Source organism: Hyla sarda, chromosome 9 (assembly GCF_029499605.1).
Source record: "Hyla sarda isolate aHylSar1 chromosome 9, aHylSar1.hap1, whole genome shotgun sequence".
Lineage (NCBI taxonomy): Eukaryota > Metazoa > Chordata > Amphibia > Anura > Hylidae > Hyla > Hyla sarda.
The window spans coordinates 28,150,003-28,177,155 of record NC_079197.1 but is presented as its reverse complement, the minus strand read 5'-3'; the positions used below and the strand labels follow the sequence as shown (position 1 = coordinate 28,177,155).

General features: G+C 44.9%; 1 protein-coding gene, 1 long non-coding RNA gene and 1 other non-coding gene across 3 annotated transcripts in view; 2 read left to right on the top strand and 1 right to left on the bottom strand.

The window, feature by feature from the left end:
• The window catches only part of SSR4 (signal sequence receptor subunit 4), a 34,695-nt gene extending 27,027 nt beyond the window's left edge, over positions 1-7,668 (top strand). The window contains exons 3-7 of the mRNA XM_056539126.1: positions 68-186; positions 1,171-1,245; positions 5,331-5,420; positions 5,499-5,564; positions 7,469-7,668. Coding sequence (XP_056395101.1) covers positions 68-186; positions 1,171-1,245; positions 5,331-5,420; positions 5,499-5,564; positions 7,469-7,573 — 455 coding nt within the window. The 3' untranslated portion in view covers positions 7,574-7,668. The remainder of the gene's footprint in view (positions 1-67; positions 187-1,170; positions 1,246-5,330; positions 5,421-5,498; positions 5,565-7,468) is intronic.
• Positions 226-361, top strand: LOC130292208 (small nucleolar RNA SNORA42/SNORA80 family). The gene has a single exon (XR_008848116.1). It is a non-coding gene; the product is annotated as a small nucleolar RNA SNORA42/SNORA80 family (small nucleolar RNA).
• Positions 7,669-25,531: 17,863 nt separating the features above from the next.
• Positions 25,532-26,295, bottom strand: LOC130291387 (uncharacterized). Its single transcript, XR_008847917.1, has 2 exons — positions 25,871-26,295; positions 25,532-25,785 (listed from the first exon to the last, which is right to left on the bottom strand). It is a non-coding gene; the product is annotated as an uncharacterized LOC130291387 (long non-coding RNA).
• Between the last annotated feature and the right edge of the window lie 858 nt (positions 26,296-27,153).

Below are 27,153 nucleotides of genomic sequence, written 5' to 3'. Positions count from 1 at the left end.
TTCAGCTCTACTTTCAGAAAAGCATGGCCGCTTTGGGAACCACCTTACATTACTTTTTCTCTTTCAGCTGAGACCTGCACAGAACCAGTCATTATACCGTCCTACTACACCACCTCCGATGCCGTCATCTCCTCTGAAGTGGTCTTCATTGTGGAGATTTCTCTGACCTGCACAAATGGCGCACAGGTAGAGCTATACCATACGACCGGCTATTACTGTTTACCGGCATGGCAATGGATTTACGGTGAGGTCCAGGCGATGACCTTCCCGTAGTGTACTCCATGCTAGAGAGAAGCCCTGCTCCGAACCATTGGTAGGCCTCTCCCCGTAGGCCTTAACCACTGACGTGAGTAGCACAGTTATATATGGTCTGACCGGGGTGCCTCCAGCTGTTGCTTTAACTGTTGCTAAAGGCTATGCAGTCATGCTGGGAGTTGTAGGTTTACAACAGCTGGAGGCACCCTGGTTGAAAAACACTGGTCTAGAGGAAGCATGCGAAAGGAGGTTCCTTAGACCCGACGCCCCCCCCCCCCATCCAGGCCTGACCCCTAACCTCCATAGTTCAGTCACATGGGTCACAGGCCTACCATATGAAGTCTACATTAAAGGGGTTCTCCGGGGGAATTTTTTAAAAAAAATTTTTTATTTTTTATTTTTTAATGAACTGGTGCCAGAAAGATCTTCAGATTTGTAAATTACTTCTATTTAAAAATCTTAATCTTTCCAGTACTTATTAGCTGCTGTATGCTCCAGAGGAAGTTGTATTTCTTTCTGGAATCCTTTTTTCTGACTACAGTGCTCTCTGCTGACACCCCTGTCCATGTCAGGAATTGTCCAGAGTAGTAGTAAATCCCCATTGTAAACCTATCCTGCTCCGGACAGTTCCTGACATGGACAGAGGTGTCAGCAGAGAGCACTGTGGTCAGACAGAAACGAACTCCTGTGGAGCATACAGCAACTAAGTACTGGAAGGATTACGTTTTTTTTTTTTTTTTTAAATAGAAGTAATTTACAAATCTGTTTAACTATGTGGCACCAGTTGATTTAAAGAGAACTTGTTTTCCACTGTAGTACCCCTTTTACAATTGTCGCGTTACTACATGGGATATATGGGTAATAAAAATAAATGTTCTGATCCTCCGTTGTCTATGGTTTATCTCCTCTCTGCAGAACGTTGCACTTTATGCTGATGTCAACGGAAAACAGTTCCCAGTTACCAGAGGCCAGGATGTCGGAAAGTATCAGGTAGGACTATGACAGGACCTGCACGCACTGAACCTTATCCTGGATCAGAAAAAAAAATAAAACATAGCCGCTTTATTCTAGAAACAGCGCCACTCTTGTCCTCAGTTTGTGTGTGGTATTGCAGCTCAATGTCATTGGAATGAATGGAGCCAAGTTGTGATACTACACATGACCTGAGGACAAGGGTGGCGCTGATTTTGATGTAAGCAGTTATGTTGTTTGGGTTTTGTTTATTTTTATTTTTCCCTGGTCGTCGTTGTTTTTTTAAAACGGGCCTATGGCCAACCGAAAAAAAAAGAGATGTTACTATTAATAAATGACTTCTAACAGTTTCTTGATACGCCCTTCCGTTCCCTAGAGATGTGTGTTTATAGTTTGGCTGACAATTCAGGGCAGTGTTTCCCCAACCAGGGTGCCTCCAGCTGTTGCAAAACTACAACTCCCAGCATGCCCGGACAGCCGTTGGCTGTCCAGGCATGCTTGGAGTTGTAGTTTTGCAACAGCTGGAGGCACCCTGGTTGGGGGAAACACTGATTCAAGGAATCAATCAGATAGGCGTAAACTTAATTTTAATAATGGGGAGAGACTGAGGTCAGGGGGGTGTATTAGACATACACATCCTTCATATAGAACATTTAGGGTGCGTTCACATGTGCGGATTTACAGCGTATTTTACGCTGCAGATCTGCCTCTGAAGGACCTCTGTATGGTGCCCTTAAATGTGCCTGCTCGGAGCAGCAATACGCCGCTCCGAGCAGACACACTGCGATGTGCGAGTCGCCGCGCATGTGCGGTGTACTCGCAAACATCGCGGCCGCTTCCCCTGCTCAATGAGCTAGGCCGAGAGCTGCCGCGATGTGCGAGTATACTGCGCATGCGCGCGGTGACTCTCACATCGCAGTGTGTCTGCTCGTAGCGGCGTATTGCCGCTCCGAGCAGGCACAAGTAAAGGCAGCATATAGGAGGTCCTTCAGCGGTGGATCCGCTGCGAAAATCTGCACGTCTGAATGTACCCTAAGGCTATGTTCACATGGTGGAATGTCTGCACAGAAAATGTCCATGTTACACAGACAGCGGAGGACCGCTGGGAAATGCGCAGTTTCATGGACGTCGATGCATTTCCGAGCTGAATCTGCAAAAACTGAACAGGCTCAATCGTTTTTTCGGGTGCCGGAATCTGGATTTCCGAGGCAGATGTTGCTGCTGCAGAAATTTTGCCATGTGAACAAAGCAGCAGAATCCCATTCAAATCAATGGGGGACTCACCTGCTGCAGAATGTCCATGCCGAATTCTGCACAGACATTCTGCCGTGTGAACATACCCTTACACCCCCCCCCCCTGACTGTATAACCCCGCCCATCACCTGATGGTCACTCCCATTATTAAAATTAAGTTCACGCCCATCTGACCGATTCCCAAACTATAAACCCTCATATCTTGGGAACAAGAAGTGTGTAGTTAGTGGTACCCCGAGCTGTATAATAGTAACCTCATTTTTCGGGGTTTGGTCAGGGGTCCTATTAAAGTGTGCTGGATAATCAGGCCACCACTGTTAACATAATTTGGCCAAGAACAGTGATTGAATCCCAAAAAACACCCCTCCCTTTTTCTTTTGCATTTCCATGATGCAGTGTTATTTTTTATTTTTATTTTTTAACCCATGCATGTGAGGGCTTGTTTTATGCATAACCAATTGTACTTTGTAGTGACACCTCTTATTTTACGGTCAAACGTACGGTACAACCAAAAATATTATTTATTGCTGGAAATTTTTGAGGGTTGTTTTTACGCAGTGTGCTATACAGTAAAATGAAATGTTCTCTTTATTCTGTGGGTCAATATGATGAAATGATACCCATGTTTACATGCTTTACTATTATTGTACTGCTTTAAAAAAAAAAAATTAACCTAAGGGGTTTAAATGGGCACTGTCGGATACAAAAACTTTTTATGTGTTGTACATCTTGGCAAAAAATTATGTAAACAAAATGAAACTAACATGTGACATCGCCGCATGCTTAAATGTCCGCACTATTAAAATATAGTGGTAATTAAATTGCACGGTCGTTGCTGTACACGTGAAAAAATACCAAAGTGCAAAATTGCGCATTTTTTGGGGGGTCACTTCATATACCATGAAAAATTTTTAAAAAGCAATCAAAAAGTCCTATCAAAACAAAAATGGTACCGATAAAAACAGACCAGAGCGCAAAAAATAAGCCCTCATATGGCCCAGTATGCAGAAAAAAAAAGTACCGTATTTATCGGGGTATACCACGCACCGGCCTATAACACGCACCCTCATTTTACCAAGGATATTTGGGTAAAAATTGTTTTTTACCCAAATATCCATGGTAAAATGAGGGTGCGCGTGTATACCCCGATACACCCCCAGGAAAGGCAGGGGGAGAGAGGCCGTCGCTGCCTGCTTCTCTCCCCCTGCCTTTCCTGGGGTCTAGAGCCCTGCTGCCGCCGCTTCTCTCCCCTGGCTATCTGCGCCGCTGCCTGTTCTCTCCCCCTGACTATCGGTGCCGGCGCCGATAGCCAGGGGGAGAGAAGCGGCGCCGGCAGTGGGGCAGCGGCACCGACAGCCAGGGGGAGAAAAGGGGCAGCGGCACCCATTGCCGGCGCCGCTGCCCCGTTGCCTCCCCCCATCTCCGGTTGCATAATTACCTGTTGCCGGGGTCGGGTCCGCGCTGCTTCAGGCCTCCGGTGTGCGTCCCCTGCGTCGTTGCTATGCACTGCGCACTGACGTCATGCGCCGTGCAGTGCATAGCAACGACGCAGGGGACGCACACCGGAGGCCTGAAGCAGCGCGGACCCGACCCCGGCAACAGGTAATTATGCAACCGGGGATGGGGGGAGGCACCGGGGCAGCGGCGCCGGCAATGGGTGCCGCTGCCCCGTCTCTCCCCCTGGCTGTCGGCGCCGCTTCTCTCCCCCTGGCTATCGGCGCCGGCAATGGGGCGCCGGCACCGATAGTCAGGGGGAGAGAACGGGCAGCGGCGCCGATAGCCAGGGGGTGAAAAGGGCCGGCAGCAGGGCTCTAGACCCCAGGGCAGGCAGGGGCAGAGAAGCCGCCCGCTTTAAATCATTGAACTGCAGCGGCTTATCGGCGTATAACACGCACATAGACTTTAGGCTAAAAATTTTAGTGTTATAGATTTTATGAAATGTCATTACAAAGTACAATTGGTGACACCAAAAAACAAGCCCTTATATGGGTGTTTAGGAAAATTGTGTGAAGTGTTATGGTATTACAAATTGGCTCCATTCACTTCAATGGAACTGAGCTGCAGGACCACACCCAACCTGGAGACCGACGGGGAAGCGGTTTTTGAAAGAAATTAGCTTTGTTCGTTTTTCGATTTCTGAATAACTCCTTTAAGGCTAAAATGGGCCTGGTCCTTTATATCTCTATAATATATATATATATATATTCAGGTTCATGTTACTAGGGGGGGGTCCCAGCAGTTGGACCCCTACCGCAATCTAACACTTATCCCCTATCTTGTGAATAAGGGATAAGTTGTTTTTCGCCAGATTACCCCTTAATGACGGGCAGCGGTGGTATCGATGCTCGTAGTCATTAGCCATGAGTGTCCGGCTACAGATTGTAAACTCCACTCGCCACCTATGAAGCAAGCGCAGCTCCTACTTTCTTCATAGACACTTAGCCCTCCAGTGCATACAGGCACACTCATGGTCATTATGTCCCACATGGGAGGGCTTACAGGTAGATCCTTTTAACCCCTAGATCAGTGTTTTCCAAACAGTGAGCCTCCAGCTGTTGCAAAACTACAACTCCCAACATGACAGGACAGCCAGAGGCTGTGAGCCTCCAGCTGTTTTCTAAACAGTGAGCCTCCAGCTGTTGCAAAACTACAATTCCCAACATGACAGGACAGCCTCTGGCTGTCCTGTTGGGAGTTGCAGTTTTGCAACAGCTGGAGGCTCACTGTTTAGAAAACACTGATCTATGGAGTTAAAGGGGTTGTCTGGGCAAAATTTTTTTATTTATTAATTTTTTTTCCTAATTTTAATAGCATAAACTTCATACCAGCTTCATCACTTTCCCTGCTAGGTCTCCTGGAGTTTGGAACACAAGAACGCTCACTCCGGCACCTATGAAGTGAAGTTCTTTGATGAAGAATCGTACAGTCTCCTGAGAAAGGTCAGCAGGGGGCAGTGTTCTGGTTTCTTTCTGTTAATGATGCATTCGTTGTACTCATCAATAGTGTTTGTTCTCTAGGCCCAGAGGAACAACGAAGACATCTCCGCCATCAAGCCTCTCTTCACCGTCAATGTTGATCACAGGGTAAGGCCCATTGATCCTTGCGTTTTTCTTTATGATCAACAACTTTAAAGTGGGCTTACTTGTCAGCTTATGACAAAGTGCTCTGCATATCAGTACCGCACGTATGTAAATGTCTCTGGAGCTTCTCAACACTAGAGATGAGCGAATTTACATTAAATTCGATTCGTCACGAACTTCTCGGCTCGGCAGTTGATGACTTATCCTGCATAAATTAGTTCAGCTTTCAGGTGCTCCGGTGGGCTGGAAAAGGTGGATACAGTCCTAGGAAAGAGTCTCCTAGGACTGTATCCACCTTTTCCAGCCCACCGGAGCACCTGAAAGCTGAACTCATTTATGCAGGATAAGTCATCAACTGCCGAGCCGAGAAGTTCATGACGAATCGAATTTACTGTAAATTCGCTCATCTCTAATGGAAGCGTTTAATGTTCCTGCAGCACCACCACAGGGAAACATGGAGCGCTGCACAGTGACCATTCAAATTAGTGGCTCGCATTGTAATTGCACTTCTTAAAGATGAAGGTCCTGAACCGGAGGCCTTAGTCTACTTACAATTGTATTTATTTATTTCTTTTAACCCCTTAAAAAGTACCTGTCACCAAATAAACTGTTCTAAACTAACTCAGGCTATGTTTCCTAACACCCCTCCAGCCCTTTCAGAGCTTTAAAAAGTTATGTATCATACCTTTCTTCTGGCTCACATAGTGCAATTTCCTAGCAGGAGAAAGTGGGTGTTTCCTAGGAGGCATGACATCACTGAAGCCTGCTGGGGACCACTTCCGCCCTCACATGGTTGCAGTGCTGTGATGAATAGAAGACATCAGGCTCTGTGCACGTTTCAGTCTGTTTTGCTATCAGTGAGGCTCTCCTGCTGCTTTCAGTCTGTGCAGCTTTCTGGAACACAACATAAACATAAATGCACTGGTGTGGTGGATGTAACAATGACATTAGCTAACCCTCAAAACTGATGTAAAATTGACATTAGCCAGTATATCCTTATATGAAGGACATACCTGAGCCCGCATACCACGCCAAGGTTTCTCAAGTGATGCGGGACCTAACCTAAACCTGCCTGTGCATGATAAGCAAGAAAACAGGGGCAAATGCGCAATTACAAAAGCTTTTGGTAGCAGCTTTCTGTGAGAATGTGGAGCTTTCACTTTCTGTGCAGCTGTCAATCAAGCTCAGTGCAGAAAAACACTTCCGGAGTTTGGTCTCCTGCCAGGCCGGGAGGAGACCAAACTCACTGTATTAATTGTGGCAGGGAACAGAACAGTGCCACCTAGTGGCCCTTTTTTATATTACATTTTAAACATATTTATGTTGATGATTTTAAAAGCAAGTGAATGGGAAAGTGTCTGCTAATTACACAATGAACACTATATTAAAGGTTTTATTTGGTGACAGGTACTCTTTAATTCCCATAGGCTATGTTCACATGGTCGGAAAATGTGTGGAATCAAAATTTCTGCAGCAGAAACATCTGGCGCAGAAATTCTGCCATGTGAATCCCATTTAAGTCAATGACTCAACGACACGTCCGTGACGTTCTGCACATGTCCCGCTCACGTAAACGCGGCCATATAGTTTATACACCGGCAATATAGGAGACCTTTTTTATTTTTGTTTTTATGCTAATGTTTTGTAGATTCTCAGATTTTGCTTTTTTTTTTTTGTTTTGTTTGTTGCTTTTGTTGTTTCCTCATCATGAAACATTACAGGAATGGGTATTGTTGCCTTATTTAGAGTAAACTGTTCGGGACCCTTGGAAAGCTGGGTGACAACCTCCAGAAAGCTGTAGTGACAGCCATGTTGGTTGTCACCTGACTTGAGGATTAGATAGGACTTGTACTCTCCTGTTTAGTCTGTAGGGAAGGTTGGTAACTTGTATCCTTTATTGTTTTCAGGGTGCATGGAATGGTCCTTGGGTATCCACAGAAGTGTTGGCGGGATTGATTGGTATTTTATTATATTACACAGCATACACTGCAAAAGCAAACATCCAAGCATAAGAAAGAAACAAGCTATGTTAAGGGAGTGTGACTGACACTTCTTGGTGTATAAAGTTGTCATGTTTTGTCATTTAATATGAATAAAACTTTTTTCTATACAATTTTTTTTCTCTCTATTCTTGGTTCAGAAATATCATTTGCATGCACTCTCGTGTCAACATGCACCGCCTTCTTCTATAAAGTGTACAATCCAAAGTTTATAGACTGCATTACAGTACAGTGGTCCCTCAACATACGATGGTAATCCGTTCCAAACGGACCATCGTTTGTTGAAACCATCGCATGTTGAGGGATCCGTGCAATGTAAAGTATAGGACAGTGGTCTACAACCTGCGGACATCCAGATGTTGCAAAACTACAACAACCAACATGCCCGGACAGCCGTTGGCTGTCCGGGCATGCTGGGTGTTGTAGTTTTGCAACATCTGGAGGTCTGCAGGTTGTAGACCACTGTTAGAGGAAGTTGTACTCGCTTGTCCCCGCCGCTCTGGACCGTCACCGCTGCCCTAGATGTTGCCGTCCATCGCTGTCCCCGGGGTCTCCAGACGCTCCGGCAAGGCCTCTGCTTCCCCAGCATCCGCGCTCTCCGTCGCCGCCATCACGTCGCTACGCACGCCGCTCCTATTGGATGACGGGATGGCGTGCGCAGCAATGTTTCGCCGACTATGGAGAGCGCCGACGATGGAGGGGATCCCGAAGAGGATGCGCCGGAGACTCGAGCACAGGTAAGAGACATCACCGGAGCTCACGGGGCACCGTAAACTGCTATCCGGTGGCAGCTGAAGCAGTCAGCGTTGCCAGATAGCCGTTTATGCGAATGCCCCAACATAAAAAAGCATCGTATGTTGATGCTGCCTTCAACATGCGATGCCCTCTGAGAGACCATCGCATGTTGAAATTATCATATGTCGGGGCAATCGTAGGTCGAGGGGTCACTGTACATTGTTAGAGTTTTCTAATCTATAATGTAGTTATATGTATGTAAATGCTCAGCAGGTGATGCCACCAGAGATCAGAAGTAACACTTTCTTCTATTAACGTGCCTAGCTCTGTGCTGCACCTTTGTTTTGATGCTGCCAGTGATTTCTGCAGGCAGGATTACTATTAGAGATGAGCGAACTTACAGTAAATTCGATTCGTCACAAACTTCTCGGCTCGGCAGTTGATGACTTTTCCTGCATAAATTAGTTCAGCTTTCCGGTGCTCCGGTGGGCTGGAAAAGGTGGATACAGTCCTAGGAAAGAGTCTCCTAGGACTGTATCCACCTTTTCCAGCCCACCTGAGCACCTGAAGGCTGAACTAATTTATGCAGGAAAAGTCATCAACTGCCGAGCCGAGAAGTTCACGACGAATCAAATTTACTGTAAGTTCGCTCATCTCTAATTACTATGTAAAGAACTACAGTTCCCGTTCCCCTGTCTCTATTTTACAGGTCACCTGCTTGCCCCCTGTATTATAAGGTGTAAGGAAGTGCTGTAACTACTACTGAGAGACTGTTCTTTTGCTCACTAGACCCGTGTTCTCCAACTTGTACTACGGCTGTTGCAAAAGTACAACTCTCATCATGCCCTTCTGCTGTCAGGGCATGACAAGAGTTGTAGCTTTGCAACAGCTGGAGTGCAATAGGTTGAGGGCACACAGCAATTAATTATCTGTTGCCAAGCATGAGCAACACAATCCCACAATGAAGGGGGGGGGGGGTGCTTCACAATTCTTCAATCGAGATCTCATTGTCAAAAAAATCACATGACTTGTAATGAGAAAAATGCAACAAAAAAATGCATATACTAATACACATTAATTTTGGAGAAAAAAATGCCAACAAAAAAAACACCATGCAAAAAGTATGTCTAAAGGATGCATTTGTGCTTCGCATGGTTTCCTTGTGGTACTTGGGGTGCTGGGTTTGAATCAGGGACAAAATCTGTATGGAAGAAAATAAAGAGTCTGAGTGGCACCACTAGTTTTTAAGGACACTGTTCACTAATCCACAATTGGAACCGAAAATGATACAATAAGTGGGTATTCAGACGCGGAACCTTGTCCTGCGGTTGTGCTAGGATCAATGAAATTGGTATAAGAAAGTGTACTATACAATGCAACAAAGGTAATCCTGCACTCACCGGCCAGGTACTGTATGTTCAGCTCATCTCAGAAGTATGGCATCCGACTTGCGGGTGTACTTGGCGTGGGGCGCTTGGAGGCGACTGGCGGCGGTTTTGCCGGAAGAAGCGCAAAACCGCCACCAGTCGCCTCCGAACGCCCCACGCCAAGTACACCTGCAAGTCGGATGCCATATGGAGTGTGTTTGTTCCCCCTGTGTCTGTGTGGGGCTCTCCACTTCGGACACCCCCTACTTCAGTGTTTTCCAAACAGTGAGTATCCGGCTGTTGCAAAACTACAACTCCCAGAATGCCAGGACAGCTGTTGGCATATTGACTTAATAATTTTTCTGTACGAGATCTCCTTTAAGCCTTCCAGTACTTGTCAGCTGCTGTATGCTACAGAGAAAGTTGTGTAGTTCTTTCCCGTCTGACCACAGTGCTCTCTGCTGACACCTCTATCCGTGTCAGGAACTGTCCAAAGCAGTAGGGGTTCGCTATGGGGATTTGCTCACGCTCTGGACAGTTCCTGACACGGACAGAGGTGTCGGCAGAGAGCACTGTGGTCAGACTGAAAAGAACTCCCGCTGTAGTATACAGCTGCTGATCAGTACTGGAAGGATTAAGATGTTTAAATAACGTAATTTAAAAGTCTGGCACCAGTTGATTTTAAAACTTGTTCCCCTTTAATTTAAACATGGTGTATGAAAAAGTTTGTCTTTTTCAAATTATCATCTCAGAGCTGCGCTGTCCCCATCGGGGTAAATACTCACATTTCCCCCGCAAGCGCTGCCCTCCTCGTCGTCCTGTTTGTTGCGGCCGCCGGCGCTGACACTCTATACTGTACGCTGTATAATTATGCCCGGGCTGCAATAGATAAACAAAATTAAACTTTAACTCACCTTCCCCGTCGGTCTGGACCTGCTTCCTGGGGATGCGAAAGTCGGAGAGCCGTCGGCCTATCACCGGCCGCAGCGATGTTCCGCCTCGCCGGTGATAGGTTGAGCGCACTGTCATGTAAGAAGCTGACGGACTTCTTACATGACAGTGGGCTCGTCCTATCACCGGCAGAGGCAGAACATCGCTGCGGCCGGTGATAGGCTGACGGCTCTCCGATGTTCCTGTCCCCAGGAAGAGCTTAAGGCCAACGTAGGAACATGCGTTAAAGTTTATTTTGTTTTGTAAAAATGTTCCTTTTGCTTAAAGTAGACAAGATAGAAATAGGGAAGTGCATATTAAAACGTAACTTTTACTGTAGATTGCATAAAATTACACCACTAAAGTGAACCCTGTGATATCATGACACTAGTTAGTGCCTCTTGTACAGATATCCTTTTGTATACTACAATTATATGTAGACAACCCAACGCGTTTCCACCGCTTACAGCGGTTTCATCAGGGGTAGTTAATGACAGTACCTCGGTAAAAGACAAAATATAATGTGTAAATAATATAAAAACGAGTCCCCAGTATTCAGGATATGTGCATTACATTTGTGCACCAAAGACCTGATACTTAAGTTACATAACTACACACGGACTTTCAGGGATTCATAGGCACCTAGCCTTCTCCTGTGGTACGTTTCTGAAGTCCGGGTATGATATGAGAGCGGGGAGCGGAGCGCACCTGCAATGGCAGGGAGCCAGACTTAAGGCTACTGGCGCTCTCATATCTAAGAGCTCCTGATAGCCTTAAGTCTGGCTCCCTGCCATTGCAGGTGCGCTCCGCTCCCCGCTCTCATATCATACCCGGACTTCAGAAACGTACCACAGGAGAAGGCTAGGTGCCTATGAATCCCTGGAAGTCCGTGTGTAGTTATGTAACTTAAGTATCAGGTCTTTGGTGCACAAATGTAATGCACATATCCTGAATACTGGGGACTCGTTTTTATATTATTTACACATTATATTTTGTCTTTTACCGAGGTACTGTCATTAACTACCCCTGATGAAACCGCTGTAAGCGGTGGAAACGCGTTGGGTTGTCTACATATAATTGTAGTATACAAAAGGATATCTGTACAAGAGGCACTAACTAGTGTCATTATATCACAGGGTTCACTTTAGTGGTGTAATTTTATGCAATCTACAGTAAAAGTTACGTTTTAATATGCACTTCCCTATTTCTATCTTGTTTATATTATTTGCTGGGAATTAAGATTATAATTTTGGACCTTCTGTGTGGTCCTACGTATACACAGTTTGGTTGATTTTGCTTAAAGTAGGGAAGTTTAGATTGTCCTCCATGGGTCTCACAATCTAAGTGATAGCATTTCTGTATTCTCTATAATGGCAGTAAAATCTCAGCGCCAGGAAATTAGTAAATTTTACGCTTCCATCCATTGTTTTCGGATGCAAAAGCTTTGTGTCCACCATCACCATACACATCAATGCCCAGGAGGCTACCGTTCTCCCATATTTACCATGTAGAGCAGGAAGATGAATGAATTCTGCATAGAGAATAGCAATGAATTAAGAGCTAATGAATTGTGACTGTTCTAAATCATGTTTAATAGATGATGAAGACTTAACCTTTCTTCTACAACTACAATATGCTCCTGTATTAGAGTCATTAGCCTGATGGGATCGGGTCTTCTGTGGCCGGGATGTTGTCTACGTTGTATTTCTGCCCTTCATTTCACGTCCAGAGTTGTTATTGCTTCTGCTGTGATCCGGTCTTTATCTGCTATTATTGTTACAGTCTGGCATTGAGAATGCACATAGTAATGTCAGCTGCTCATTGTGATATCCTGCTACTCGGCCAAACACCAAGCAAGCGGACCTGTGATCAGTGTGGCCATGTTGGTATAGCCATATTGGATGTGATCTGTCTGGTTTCAGCAGTTAGATCTTTTTTAATGAAATTTCAGCACTACAAAACCGTATGGAACCGCATTGCAAACCGTATGTATAGACCTTTCATAGAAAACTGTATGCCAACTGTAGCATCCGGCTGTGTACCTTTTGCATCAACTCCGGATTTATTTATTTATTTTATTTTTTCAGTACACAAAACCGTAGTCTACTACGGTTTTATGTCCGGGTGAAAAACCGGATACAACCCGTATAAGTTTTCTTCAAAATGGTGGTCTATGGGAACCGTACTGAACCGTGTGTGCGTACGATTCCATCCAGTTTGCACAATACGGTTTTGCAGTTTGCACATGCGCAGCGCACGCCGAAAGTTCTTCCCACAAATAGAACAAGGAGAAATTTATTTAAGGACAAACATAAAACCGTTTTTTTTTCTTCAAAAAACGTATTAAACCGTATGCAACCGGACATCCTTTTTCAAACCGTATATGGTTTAAAACTGTACAGAGGTATATATGGTTTTATACGGTTTTGAGACATGCGTACGGTTGTATATCCAGTTTTTAGACATACCATATTGCAAAAACTAGATGTGAATGCAGCCTAAGCATAGAATTCCTAGAATAGTTCAGGCAAACAAGAAATAACCAAAAACTTTGAAAGAATTACCAAGATACATCAGCATGGCCTCCTCAACAATCATGTAAAAGACCTATTGTAACAAGCCCCCTATACCCCCCCCCCCCCAATATCGTGTTGTAGTACTTTGATGATTTCTATTTGTTCTATGTTACACCCTTTAGCCTAACAACTAGAGATGAGCGAACTTACAGTAAATTCGATTCGTCACAAACTTCTCGGCTCGGCAGTTGATGACTTATTCTGAGTAAATTAGTTCAGCTTTCAGGTGCTCCGGTGGGCTGGAAAAGGTGGATACAGTCCTAGGAAAGAGTCTCCTAGGACTGTATCCACCTTTTCCAGCCCACCGGAGCACCGGAAAGCTGAACTAATTTATGCAGGAGAAGTAATCAACTGCCGAGCCGAGAAGTTCGTGACGAATCGAATTTACTGTAAGTTCGATCATCTCTACTAACAACCATAGGCATAAATTTAAGAAATTCAGATAACAGAGGTGTTACTTCCAGCCAGTGGGCCACAGTGGATTTCCTTGCTTGATATTGAATGCGTTGGATGTGCAGTCTTTTGATGATTGTTTCCCAAGATGTCCTCAACGCAACCAAGTAGACATAAGAGGATTAGAAGTACCCAGTACATTAATAATATAGGTCAATACTCTCCTCCAAAAAGGTTCTGTGTAGGGACATGTTCAAAATATCTTAAAGGAGTACTCTGCTGGATAACTTTTATATATATTTTTTTTAATCAACTGGTGCCAAAAAGTTAAACAGATTTTTAAATTACTTCTATTTAAAATCTTAATCCTTCCAGTACTTATCATCTGCTGTATACTACAGAGGAAGTTCTTTTCTTTTTGGATTTCTTTTCTGTCTGACCACAGTGCTCTCTGCTGACACCTCTGTCCATGTTAGGTCCAGTCTAAAAACAGATAAGAGCGCTCCATACTGTATTACAAACAATAAAATGAATAATAAAGGGAAGGCATGAAAGCCACTCACCCTGAATTGCTGTGTAACAGTATACACAACAATGCTTACACTTGCAAGTAATAACGAGACGTCCGCGGCTCTCGGGCTCAGGTAGGTATGCAGATAGGATATGGCTTCAAACAGAACATCGGCTTATCATGGCGCATGAACGACTCAAGGCACAGCCAGGTAAAATGTTACAAAAGTTTTAATCCGAAAATGCAACGCGTTTCACTGCACTTGCGCAGCTTCTTCAGGCATCCAACTGTCCAGAGTAGGAGAAGTTTGGTATGGGGGTTTTCTCCTGCTCTGGACAGTTCCTGAGACAGACAGACAGGTGTCAACAGAGAGTGCTGTGGTCTGACACAAAGGAAATTCAAAAAGAAAAGATCTTCCTGTGGAGCATACAGCAGCTGGTAAGTACTGCAAGGATTAAGATTTTTAAATAGAAGTCATTTACAAATCTATATAACTTTCTGGCACCAGTTGATTTAAAAAAAAAGTTTTCCACGGGAGTACCCCTTTAAGGAGACCAGCCAGTGAGGAATAACACTTAGGATATTCGAGCAAGGTCCTTGCTCCAATTTTATATGGAAATTCAGAGATCCGATAGAGAAGAAATAATTGAGAGACTGAGAACTGTTTAGAAACTGGAAACCACTGGGCTTCCGTAATCTGTCCCACATCTCATTCCCACTCATCTTAAAATGTAACTCATGTTTGTAAGAATTTTAAGATTAAATTGTGTAAAAAAAAAAAAAAAACTAAGACAAGGCCTTTTGTGTCTTTTTTGAGTAGTCAAAGCTTCAACACAAAGTAACGCTTTGCAGCTACAAGCAGGGATCAGTGGGGGACCGAGGTAGGTAAGTACCATATTTTTCGCCGTATAAGACGCACTTTTTCTTCCCCAAAACTGGGGGGAAAAAGTCGGTGCGTCTTATACGGCGAATACACCCCTATCGCGGCGGTCCCTATCGCGGCGGCCGGGACCCGCGGCTAATACAGGACATCACCGATCGCGGTGATGCCCTGTATTAACCCTTCAGATGCGGCAATCAAAGCTGACCGCTGCGTCTGAAGGGAAAGTGACACTAACCCGACTGAATAGCCAGGTTAGTGCTTACAGGACACCGGGAGGGACCTTACCTGCCTCCTTGGTGTCTTCTCCGTTCAGGGATCCCCTGTATGGCCGGCGCTCTCCTTCCTCGTCATCACGTTGTCGCGTACGTGCGTCGGCGTATGTAACGACGTAATGGCGGCGATGGAGAGCGAGGATACCCGGCCAGCAGCAGAGACGTTCCGGAGCGACGGGGACACGGCGACAGCGATGGAGCGACATCCAGGGCAGCGGTGACGGGTCCGGAGCGGTGGGGACACGTGAGTATTACCTCCTATGCAGTGGTCTTCAATCTGCGGACCTCCAGATGTTGCAAAACTACAACTCCCAGCATGACCGGACAGCCAACGGCTGTCCGGGCATGCTGGGAGTTGTAGTTTTGCAACATCTGGAGGTCCGAGGTTGAAGACCACTATTGGGTTCAAAATCTTAATTTTTTTAGATTTTGCACGTATAAATTGGGTGCGTCTTATATGCCGGTGCGTCCTATAGGACGAAAAATACGGTAATACTTAAAGAACAACTGCAGTGGTATACATTTATATATGCCCGTGCCTCAAAAATATACAAAAAAAACCTCATACATACCTTCCTACGAGCCCCCATTGGTCCGGCACAGTCCTCACGGTCCGGCAGTGCTGACCTCATTCCACTTCCTGGGGACGGGGACGCCGCAGAGCCGTCGGCGTATCACCGGCCGTAGCGATGTCCCGCCCCGGCCTGTGATAGGCTGAGCCCACTGTCATGTATGGAGCTCTGGCCGGCTTCTTACATGACAGTGGGCTCAGCCTATCACCGACCGGGGCGGGACATCGCTGCGGCCGGTGATTCGCCGACGGCTCTGCGGCGTCCCTGTCCCCAGGAAGTGGAGTGACGTCAGCACTGCCGGACCGTGAGGCCTGTGCCGGACCAAGGGGGGCTCGTAGGAAGGTATGTATGAGGTTTTTTTTTATATATATTTTTGAGGCACGGGCATATATAAATGTGTACCACTGCAGTTGTCCTTTAAAGGGGTACTCCACTGCTCAGCGTTTGGAACAAACTGTTCTGATTGCTGGAGCTGGGAGCTTGTGACGTCAGCTCGTCCGGCTCCAGCGTTCAGAACAGTTCGTTCCAAATGCTGAGCAGCGGAGTACCCCTTAAATTTTAGCAGCACCCCCCCAAACTAAGGTTATGTTCTGACTAGAGATGAGCGAACTTACAGTAAATTCGATTCGTCACGAACTTCTCAGCTCGGCAGTTGATGACTTATCCTGCGTAAATTAGTTCAGCTTTCAGGTGCTCCGGTGGGCTGGAAAAGGTGGATACAGTCCTAGGAGACTCTTTCCTAGGAATGTATCCACCTTTTCCAGTCCACCAGAGCACCTGAAGGCTGAACTAATTTATGCAGGATAAGTCATCAACTGCCGAGCCGAGAAGTTCGTGACTAATCGAATTTACTGTAAGTTCGCTCATCTCTAGTTCTGACAATGGAATTTCCATGCAGAATTCCGCAGCAGCAGAGTCCCAGATTCTACTACACTGTCAAATTCTGGTGTCCGCAGAAGGAATTGACCTGGGACGGCGCATTTCCACGTGGTCCTGGTGCCGGCATCTTCTGCCTACACTCCCACTGTCAGGGTAATGTCTGCATGGAGATTTTCTGTGCGGAGATTGGCCCGTGTATACCTTACGCTGCTGCTCAGACCTGACTACGTACTAAACCTTGGCAGTCCGCCCAAAATAGAAAAAGTTGTGTAGAATTTTTTTTATAAAATTTGTTTCATGTTTTATCATTCTATCACTTCGATATTTTCCTTTTTTTTTTCTTTTACCTACACCATAGCGATGTACAGTGATCCCTCAACTTACAATGGACTCAACATACAATAGTTTCAACATACAATGGTCTATTATGGACCATTGTAACTTGAAACTAGACTCAACATACAATGTACGGACAGTCCAGATCTGTAAAACGTGTGGAAGAACTGACCAATCAGAACGGACATTCACTGGTAAAACCCCTGTATTACTGAAGTGTATGCACTGACTGGTGTCTGGTAGCGCCCCCTACAGTACAGGGAGGTATTACATGTTCTGTACTCTTTACCTTTACCAGGGTTACCTGCTCCTTTGGACACCAAGTGAGGGCGACTCCATGTTACTTTTTTAGGACATTGCGTGTCCTGTACAGGACCCTGAAGAAGCTCCTGTCCTCTACATAGACCAGTGCTTTCCAAGCAGGGTGCTGCCAGCTGTTGCAAAACTACAACTCCCAGCATGCCCGGACAGCCAAAGGCTGTCCGGGCATGCTGGGAGTTGTAGTTTTGCAACAGCTGGAGGTTCCCTGCTTGGGAAACACTGACATAGACAGTGATTACAGCTCCCAGCAGATCTTTCTTACTTTTATATGTAAGGATTATGTATTAGTTATCTACTTATTTTTCTTTAATCTTCACTTTTTGTTCTTTTTTGGATGACATTTTGGTGGCTTCAGAACCAATTACCAGGTTTCCATAGAGTTCTGGTCTCAACATACAATGGTTTCAACTAGAGATGAGCGAACTTACAGTAAATTTGATTCGTCACGAACTTCTCAGCTCGGCGGTTGCTGACTTTTCCTGCATAAATTAGTTCAGCTTTCCGGTACTCCGGTGGGCTGGAAAAGGTGGATACATTCCTAGGAAAGAGTCTCCTAGGACTGTATCCACCTTTTCCAGCCCACGGGAGCACCTGAAAGCTGAACTAATGTATGCAGGAAAAGTCATCAACTGCCGAGCCGAGAAGTTCGTGACGAATCGAATTTACTGTAAGTTCGCTCATCTCTAGTTTCAACATACAATGGCCGTCCTGGAACCAATTAATATTGTAAGTTGAGGGACCACTGTATAGTAATATGGTGGCTGCTGACATCTGTAGTTTCTGATCTAAAATCTCCTGGAAATAGACGATCTATATTGGGGGAGATTTATCAAAACCTGTGCAGAGGAAAACGTGCCCAGTTGCCCATAGCAACCAATCAGATCGCTTCTTTCATTTTTCACAGGCCTTCATGAAAATGAAAGCAGCAAGCTGATTGGTTGCTATGGGCAACTGGGCACGTTTTCCTCTGCTCAGGTTTTGATAAATCTCCCCCAAATTGTGTTCAGAAATATTAGAGCGGACAATTATCCAGCAAAAAGCCAAGATGGTCAATAATGGTCCCTAAACGAATATAAACCCCTGTCTCGTGCATCTCTGAGCCCCTCGGAGACATGTCCCCCTCATAGATGAATGGTTTTCATAAAGAAAAGAGACAGCGCTGTGGTATCTCGGCTTTTATTGCTTAGGTCAGCCAGTTAAAACTTTGGTAATGAGATACGGGAACTACATAGAGTCACTATTAGATTATATGGTGATGTGAGACCGCAGACGATCCTTTTATATTTACATTAACTACTTTCATAAATAATTTTAGGAAAGCAAGGGATGCGATGCGCCACGTGGAAACCTTTTACCAGCACTGGCCATGGCTACTAGAGATGAGCGAACTTACAGTAAATTCGATTCGTCACGAACTTCTCGGCTCGGCAGTTGATGACTTTTCCTGCATAAATTAGTTCAGCTTTCAGGTGCTCCGGTGGGCTGGAAAAGGTGGATACAGTCCTAGGAGACTCTTTCTTAGGACTGTATCCACCTTTTCCAGACCACCGGAGCACCGGAAGGCTGAACTAATTGACGCAGGATAAGTCATCAACTGCCGAGCCGAGAAGTTCGTGACGAATCGAATTTACTGTACGTTCGCTCATCTCTAATGGCTACGTATTGAGGTTTTCTGGGATTTTTCCATTGATGGCCTATCCCAGTGTTTCCCAACCAGTGTGCCTCCAGCTGTTGCAAAACGACAACTCCCAGCATGCCCGGACAGCCTTTGGCTGTCCGGGCATGCTGGAAGTTGTCGGTTTACAACAGCTGGAGGCACACTGGTTGGGAAACACTGGCCTATCCATAGATGAAGCCAATGCACCTGTTGAACAGCTGTTTGCCAGAGCTAAAAGCAGACATTGCCATACACTGCGTAGTGGCCATACTAGGTTACTGCAGCTCAGCTTTAATTAAAGGGGTACTCCGCTGGAAAACATTTTTTTTTCTTTTATTTATTTATTTATTTTAATCAACTGGTGCCAGAAAGTTCAACAGATTTGTAAATTACTTCTATTAAAAAAAAAAATCTTAATCCTTCCAGTACTTATCAGCTGCTGTTATGATCCACAGGAAATTCTTTTCTTTTTGAATTTCCTCTCCGCCTGACCACAGTGCTCTCTGCTGACACCTCTGTCCATTTTAGGAACTGTCCAGAGCAGGATAGGTTTTCTATGGGGATTTTCTCCTACTCTGGACAGTTCCTGACATGAAAAGAGGTGTCAGCAGAGACCGCTGTGATCAGGCAGAAAGGAAATTCAAAAAGAAAAGAACTTCCTGTGGATCATAACAGCGGCTGATAAGTACTGGAAGGGTTAAGATTTTTTTTTAAATAGAAGTAATTTACAAATCTGTTTAACTTTCTGGCACCAGTTGATTTAAAAAAAAAGAAAATTGTTTTCCAGTGTTCCAGTGGAGTACCCCTTTAAAGTGAATGGAAACAAAGCTGCAGTACCTAGCATGGCCACTACACAATGTATGGAGTTGTCTGCTTCCAGTTTCATTCACTGTCTATGCCGGGGTTTTTAAAGGGGTTATCCAGGAAAAAACTTTATATATATATATATATCAACTGGCTCCAGAAAGTTAAACAGATTTGTAAATTACTTCTATTAAAAAATCTTAATCCTTTCAGTACTTATGAGCTTCTGAAGTTAAGGTTGTTCTTTTTTGTCAAAGTGCTCTCTGATGACACCTGTCTCGGGAACAGCCCAGTTTAGAAGCAAATCCCCATAGCAAACCTCTTCTGCACTGTTGGGTGCAGAATCTTTTTTTTCTCGATTTTGCACCTTTAAAATAGGGTGCGTCTTATATGCCGGTGCGTCCGGGGCGAAAAATACGGTAGTTCAAAATACAAATGGTGGATGTGCGGCTGTGTTTCTCTTTCTCGATTTTTGTTTTACATTTGTATTACCCTGTGCACAGTTTATTGTCGGGGCCCTTGCACAAGTAGGGATTTTAGCGGTTGTTGTAGCAGAAGGAGTCTGAGGGGCCAATAAGGACTCTCTCTCTCTCTCTCTCTCTCTCTCCCATATCAGATCAGTACTATAAGGCTAGGTTCACACTGCGGAATCTCTGGGCAGAAAATTTCCGCCCGGAGATTCCGAGTGCTGCTGCCCGCACGGACACTGTAGTCTCCAATAGACCGCATTGTGTTCCGCGAGTATTTCCGCCTGAAGAATGACCAACGCCATTCTTTAGGTGGAAATTTTCAAGTGGATTTTCCGTTCACAAATTCCGAAGTGTGAATTTGTGAACGGAAACCCATTCACTATACTATACATTTTAGTAAGCGGAATTTCTGCCTGCAATTTCAAAGCGCAATTGCAAGTGGAAATTCCGTAGTGTGAACCAAGCCTAAATGAAGCATTAGATCTAGGGCCCCTTTTAGGCTGCATTCACACCTTTGACAGTATGGGTGTCGGATCCGGGTGGGGGAGGGGAAAAACGGGCGCTCCCATACCCCAGCCGGACCAGCACTGAACTCCGTTTACTTAAATGAGTAACCGTTTGACTCCGGTTGGCTCATTTTTGACCCGTATCCGGTTTTGTGACCGGACCTAAAACCGTACTATACTACGGTTTTAGGTCCGGTCAGAAAATCGGATACGGGTCAAACATGAGCCGACCGGAGTCACCGTTTTACTCCGGTCGGCTCATTAAAGTACACGGAGTTCAGCGCCGGTCCGGCTGGGGTAAAGGAGCTCCCGATTTTCCCCTCCCCCAGCCGGATCCGGCACCCGTACTGTGAAAAGGAGGTGTGAATGTAGCCTTACTTACTTTGCCCTAGGGCCCAGCATGTATATATTCAGTGCTATGCAGCAGCTTTCTTATTTCTACAAATAGGACTTTTTTTTTTTTCTAATCTTTTATCCTTTATTTCCACAACAATTATACATTCCATCTAAAATCACATTTCTATTTTTCTATTATCAACACTTCAGCAAAATGTTTCCTTTTTTACCTCTACCCCCCCCCCCCCTTATACATTTCTTCAATCCGGTTCCAGTGCCCTATCAGACCCTCGCCATCACTAAGACAAAATAAATAAAAAATAATAATAATAATAACATTTGGCCCCACCCCCTCTCAAAATCCACCTTTTACTCAAAATCCAATCGCACTATTCATTTCCTCCCTCTCTCTTCCTTCCTCACTCTCACAATTTCCCATCCTTCAGTCTCCCTATTATAAAATGTATACTTTTTTTTTTCCCTTTCCCCTTCTTCCTTTTTTCTATTATTTACAAATTTCCTCCCCTTGCATTTTCTCCTTTTTTTTTTCTTCTTTCCTTTCTCTTTTCTTTTTCTTTTTTTTTTTCTCCTTTTTTTCTTTTTCTTTCCTTCCCTATTCCTTCTCTTATTATTAATATTTTAGGGGAGGCCACTTACATCCAACTCCTTTACTTAAACCAGTACTAAAACTCTCAATTTTCATTCCAACTTCCTTACAAAAACATGTATAATTACCTCACCCACTCCACCCACCACCTATCCCACCCCACGGCAGAAGGGCAGAGAGAAAAAAAAATATTAAAATTCTTTTTCTTCTCTATGCCTTATGTGTTATGATTAGAGATGAGCGAACTTACAGTAAATTCGATTCGTCACGAACTTCTCGGCTCGGCAGTTGATGACTTATCCTGCATAAATTAGTTCAGCTTTCAGGTGCTCCGGTGGGCTGGAAAAGGTGGATACAGTCCTAGGAGACTCTTTCCTAGGACTGTATCCACCTTTTCCAGCCCACCGGAGCACCTGAAAGCTGAACTAATTTATGCAGGATAAGTCATCAACTGCCGAGCCGAGAAGTTCGTGACGAATCGAATTTACTGTAAGTTCGCTCATCTCTACTTATGATAAGTGTTTGACCCTGCTCGGAGCAGGAGGTCCCAGCAGAAGACATATCCTTCTACTATGTGTTCATTATACAATTACAATCCCAGGCCCTTTGCTGAATGTTAATCTTCTAAGTGTGGTTGTGAATCGCTCCTCTTGCCCTTGTTTAATATGGGGTGAAGTGGGCCATGTGCATGTAGTCGCTTAAATCATGACGGCGGCCGAGACCTCCGCCGTTGACCTCGGTCTTCTCCAAGTGACACATTAAAAGCTTTGCATTAGCGATGGCTGCTTTTATTGTTTATGAGAATCCATATTGACAAACTTACCCTGTTTAGCCTAATGCATGGCAAAGGCAGAGGAATATATAATGTAATTCTCATCCATTATCGGCCTGAAGATGCCGTGTAGTGTACCTGGGATTATGTCATTTTAATGGATGAACTCATAACCTGCTTACAAGCAAATGCGTAAACTCAGAACTGACTCACATTTATTACTGGAATTGGGCTATGTGGCACATGGAAGACACATTTATCAGAACGGAGCCGGTGACGCTCATAGTTTATGTAGATGGATCTCTTAGTATATTAGGGATTATACACAAGACATGGCTAGACTGGTACAGAATAGATAGATGGACCAGTCTCATCTATACATTTCAGTAAGGCATTATGGTTAGTATTATGGTCAGTATTTATAGTCTAAACCAGGAATAGGTCCCAAACTCAGAAAAAGGGATTTTCTGTATCGCTCCACTTCTGGTTTTTGCCCAAAAAACTGACCAATATACCATTTATTAAAGGGGTACTCCGCCCCTAGACATCTTATCCCCTATCCAAAGGATAGGGGATAAGATGTCAGATCGCCGCGGTCCCGCTGCTGGGGACCCCGGGGATTGCCGCTGCGGCACCCCGCCATCATTACTGCACAGAGCGAGTTTGCTCTGTGCGTAATGACGTGCAATACAGGGGACGGAGCAGCGTGACGTCATGGCTCCGCCCCTTGTGACATCACGACCCGCCCCCTTAATACAAGTCTATGGCAGGGGCGTGACGACTGCCACGCCCCCTCCCATAGACTCGTATTGAGGGGGGCGGGCCGTGATGTCACGAGGGGGCGGAGCCGTGACGTAACGATGCTCCGGCCCCTGTACTGCCCGTCATTACGTGAAGAGCGAACTCGCTCTGTGCAGTAATGACAGCGGGGTGCCGCAGCAGCAATCCCGGGGGTCCCCAGCAGCCGGACCGCAGCCATCTGACATCTTATCCCCTATCCTTTGGATAGGGGATAAGATGTCTAGGGACGGAGTACACCTTTAAGGTATTTTCGCCACCCTGTCGGTATTTTTATATTAAAAATACCGTCAATACAATGGCCGGTATTTATCTAACCACTCCTCCAACTCCAATGTTGCACCCTAACCTATAACAGTTTTTCCCAACCAGAGTGCCTCCAGCTGTTGCAAAACTACAACTCCCAGCATGCCCGGACAGCCGTTGGCTGTCCGGGCATGCTGGGAGTTGTAGTTTCGCAACAGCTGGAGGAAACATTGACCTATACTATATACTACTATATAGTCCAGCATGCTGGGAGTTGTAGTTTTGCAACAGCTGGAGGACACACTGACCTATACTATATATTACTATATAGTCCAGCATGCTGGGAGTTGTAGTTTTGCAACAGCTGGAGGAAACACTGACCTATACTATATACTACTATGTAGTCCAGCATGCTGGGAGTTGTAGTTTTGCAACAGCTGGAGGAACCATTGACCTATACTATACACTACAATATAGTCCAGCATGCTGGGAGTTTTATGTTTGCAACAGCTGAAGGAAACACTGACCTATACTATATACTACTATGTAGTCCAGCATGCTGGGAGTTGTAGTTTTGCAACAGCTGGAGGAACCATTGACCTATACTATATACTACTATATAGTCCAGCATGCTGGGAGTTGTAGTTTTGCAACAGCTGGAGGACACACTGACCTATACTATATATTACTATATAGTCCAGCATGCTGGGAGTTGTAGTTTTGCAACAGCTGGAGGAAACACTGACCTATACTATATACTACTATGTAGTCCAGCATGCTGGGAGTTGTAGTTTTGCAACAGCTGGAGGAAACATTGAGCTATACTATATACTACTATCTAGTCCAGCATGCTGGGAGTTGTAGTTTTGCAACAGCTGGAGGATACACTGACCTATAATATATACTACTATATAGTCCAACATGCTGGTTGTTGTAGTTTTGCAACAGCTGGAGGACACACTGACCTATACTATATACTACTATATAGTCTAAAATGTTGGGAGTTGTAGTTTTGCAACAGCTGGAGGCTCCCCTGGTTGGGAAACACTGACCTATCCTATATACTGCTATATAGTCCAACATGCTGGGAGTTGTAGTTTTCGTTTGGGGCAGCTGCTGAGCCACAGGCTGTATCAGGGCATGCTGGGAGTTGTAGTTAGTAACTAACTGCAACTCCCGAATAAAAAAAAAAAAAAAGCGATAAAAAGTCACATGAAAACAAAAATAGTACTGTTAAAAACTACAGATCAGGGCACAAAAAATGAGCCCTCCTACAGGCCTGTATAAGGAGAAATAAAAAAATATATAGGGGTCATAATAGGACAAAATTTCCCCTGCATATGTGTATCCTGTGATGTCATGCATATATAATGAATTATGCAAATTAGCATGGTCGGTGGCAACCTTAGTTGTATGGCAATTTTTTGTATATGCCACAGTTTTGTGCAGAAATGTGCAATTTTTGCCTCTGTGGGAGTGGTACACGGGAAAAGTGTTATTATATTACAAATACTGGCAGGGGGTCTAAAATACCAGCTGTGCTGGGAAAATACCCTAAGTGTGTGACATGGTTGTAATAATTATTGGGGAGATTTATCAAAACCTGTGCAGGGTAAAGGTTGATCAGTTGCCCATAGCAACCAATCAGATCGCTTCTTTCATTCTTAACAAGACCTCTGAAAAATAGAAGTGATCTGATTGGTTGCTATGGGCAACTGGTCACCTTTTCCTCTCCACAGGTTTTGATCCCTGATTGTCTTCATATCTAGGATGAGAATCTTCTGACACAGTGAGTAGCCGACCATTTCTGGGCATAAAACATCAGAACTTGCTGGGTGCCCTACGGTTGCCTGGACAACTGTACCCCCAGCATCAGCCGCCTCTCCCCTCATCACATGGGGCAGATCGGGCAGCAGTTTTGGACACTTCTGTCATCCACATTTTGATAACACTATTTTTCACACACACAAATAAAATAAATGAGTCGAACAAGTCAAAGAACGGTTTAAACAAAGGGAACTTTATTTATTATTTACAAAAATGTTTGTGTAGGGATTTTATGTAACCTCCATCACTCACAAAGAGCGGACAGTAACTAACTCAGGACAGGAAAAACCTCCAGAGGGGAGGAAACCTGTAGGGAATCCATGGCTACTGTACTGCCCTTCCTCTGGGCATACTAAAGGAGGTTACCTCTAGAATTTGGGCAAAGTGTCAGTGTATGTGCTCCTCCACAGCCTGGAAGGTGTGCATCTAAGAAAGGAAAAGAAAAGAGAGATTAGTTACATGTTTATTATAGAAATGCACATGGAACTGGACAAAAAGATGTGATACTTACCAGTCACAGGCGGGTATGAATGTGTATTGCTAGGTTCCTACAGTTTAGGCCCCTCACCAATGACAATGGTTATGACATCACATGTGTGACCTCACAGGAGTTCTATTTGAGTAGTGCTGCTTTCTGATTGGCTGAAAAAAAACAAAAAACTAGTAGTGTTGCTTTCTGATTGGCTGGAAATCCAAAAACCTTTTTAACATATTCTGCATGACTTATCTCAGGGATTTTTGGCAATTTTTATTAAAATGGCGCTACTCCCTGTGGGTACATTATATTTGTTTCTCCTAACCAGACACTCAGTATTTGTAATATCATTTGGTGGCCCTAACAGCCTGGGCCCATAGGTTTCTTACACAGATCACTGCGGCTCTGGCAGCCTCAATGGGGGAGATTCATCAAGACCTGTCCAGAGAAAAAGTTGCAGAGTTGCCCATAGCAACCAATCAGATCACTTCTTTCATTTTTGAAAGGGCCATGAATAAATTAAAGAAGCGATCTGATTGGTTGTTATGGGCAACTCAGCAACTTCTCCTCTGGACAGGTTTTGATAAATCTCTCCCAATGAGCAGCGCTGGCTGCTGGGACGTCTGACGAGTGATGCCCCTGACGTTGCGGTGTGGAGAGGAAGGATATTATTCGTCAGACATCCCGGCAGCCGGCGCTGCTTATTGATTTAAAGTGGTTGTGGCTCCTGCTGCCAGTTCAAGATCAGGCAGCATAGGCCGAGATTGACTTACTGCATCAGTGATCCCCTGTGGCTGTCCTGCAGTTGCAAAACTACAACTCCCAGCATGCCTTCGTCTGTCAGGGTATACTGGGAGTTTTAGTTTTGCAACAGCTGGACAGACATCTGTCGGAAGGGGGTAAAAAAAAAAAAAGCAATGTGGGATTTGAAGAAGGCCACACATAAGTTGTGTTTGAAGGAAAACAATCACCCATTCACCCCACTAAATCCGATACACCCGGTTATAGTGTGGGTGCTGGTCACGTGAGCACTTGTGCCTTCTGACCGCTCACGTGGCCAGCACCCATGAATATTCAAGTCCAGCCGGCGGGCCGCCTCCAGCGTGCAATTCAGTGCAGGAAGAAGCGGGCCTTCAGAGGGACACCGCGCCGGACTACAGGTACGCATATCGGTGAAAGAGCTCGCATCGGTCTCATGTTCACCTGCACTATAACCCTGTGTATTGGGTTTAGTGTCACTGAATGGGTGACCGTTTTCCTTTAATCCCAATCTAAGCCTAGGAACAGATGCAATTTTTGTTTGAGGTTTCTTTTTTGCA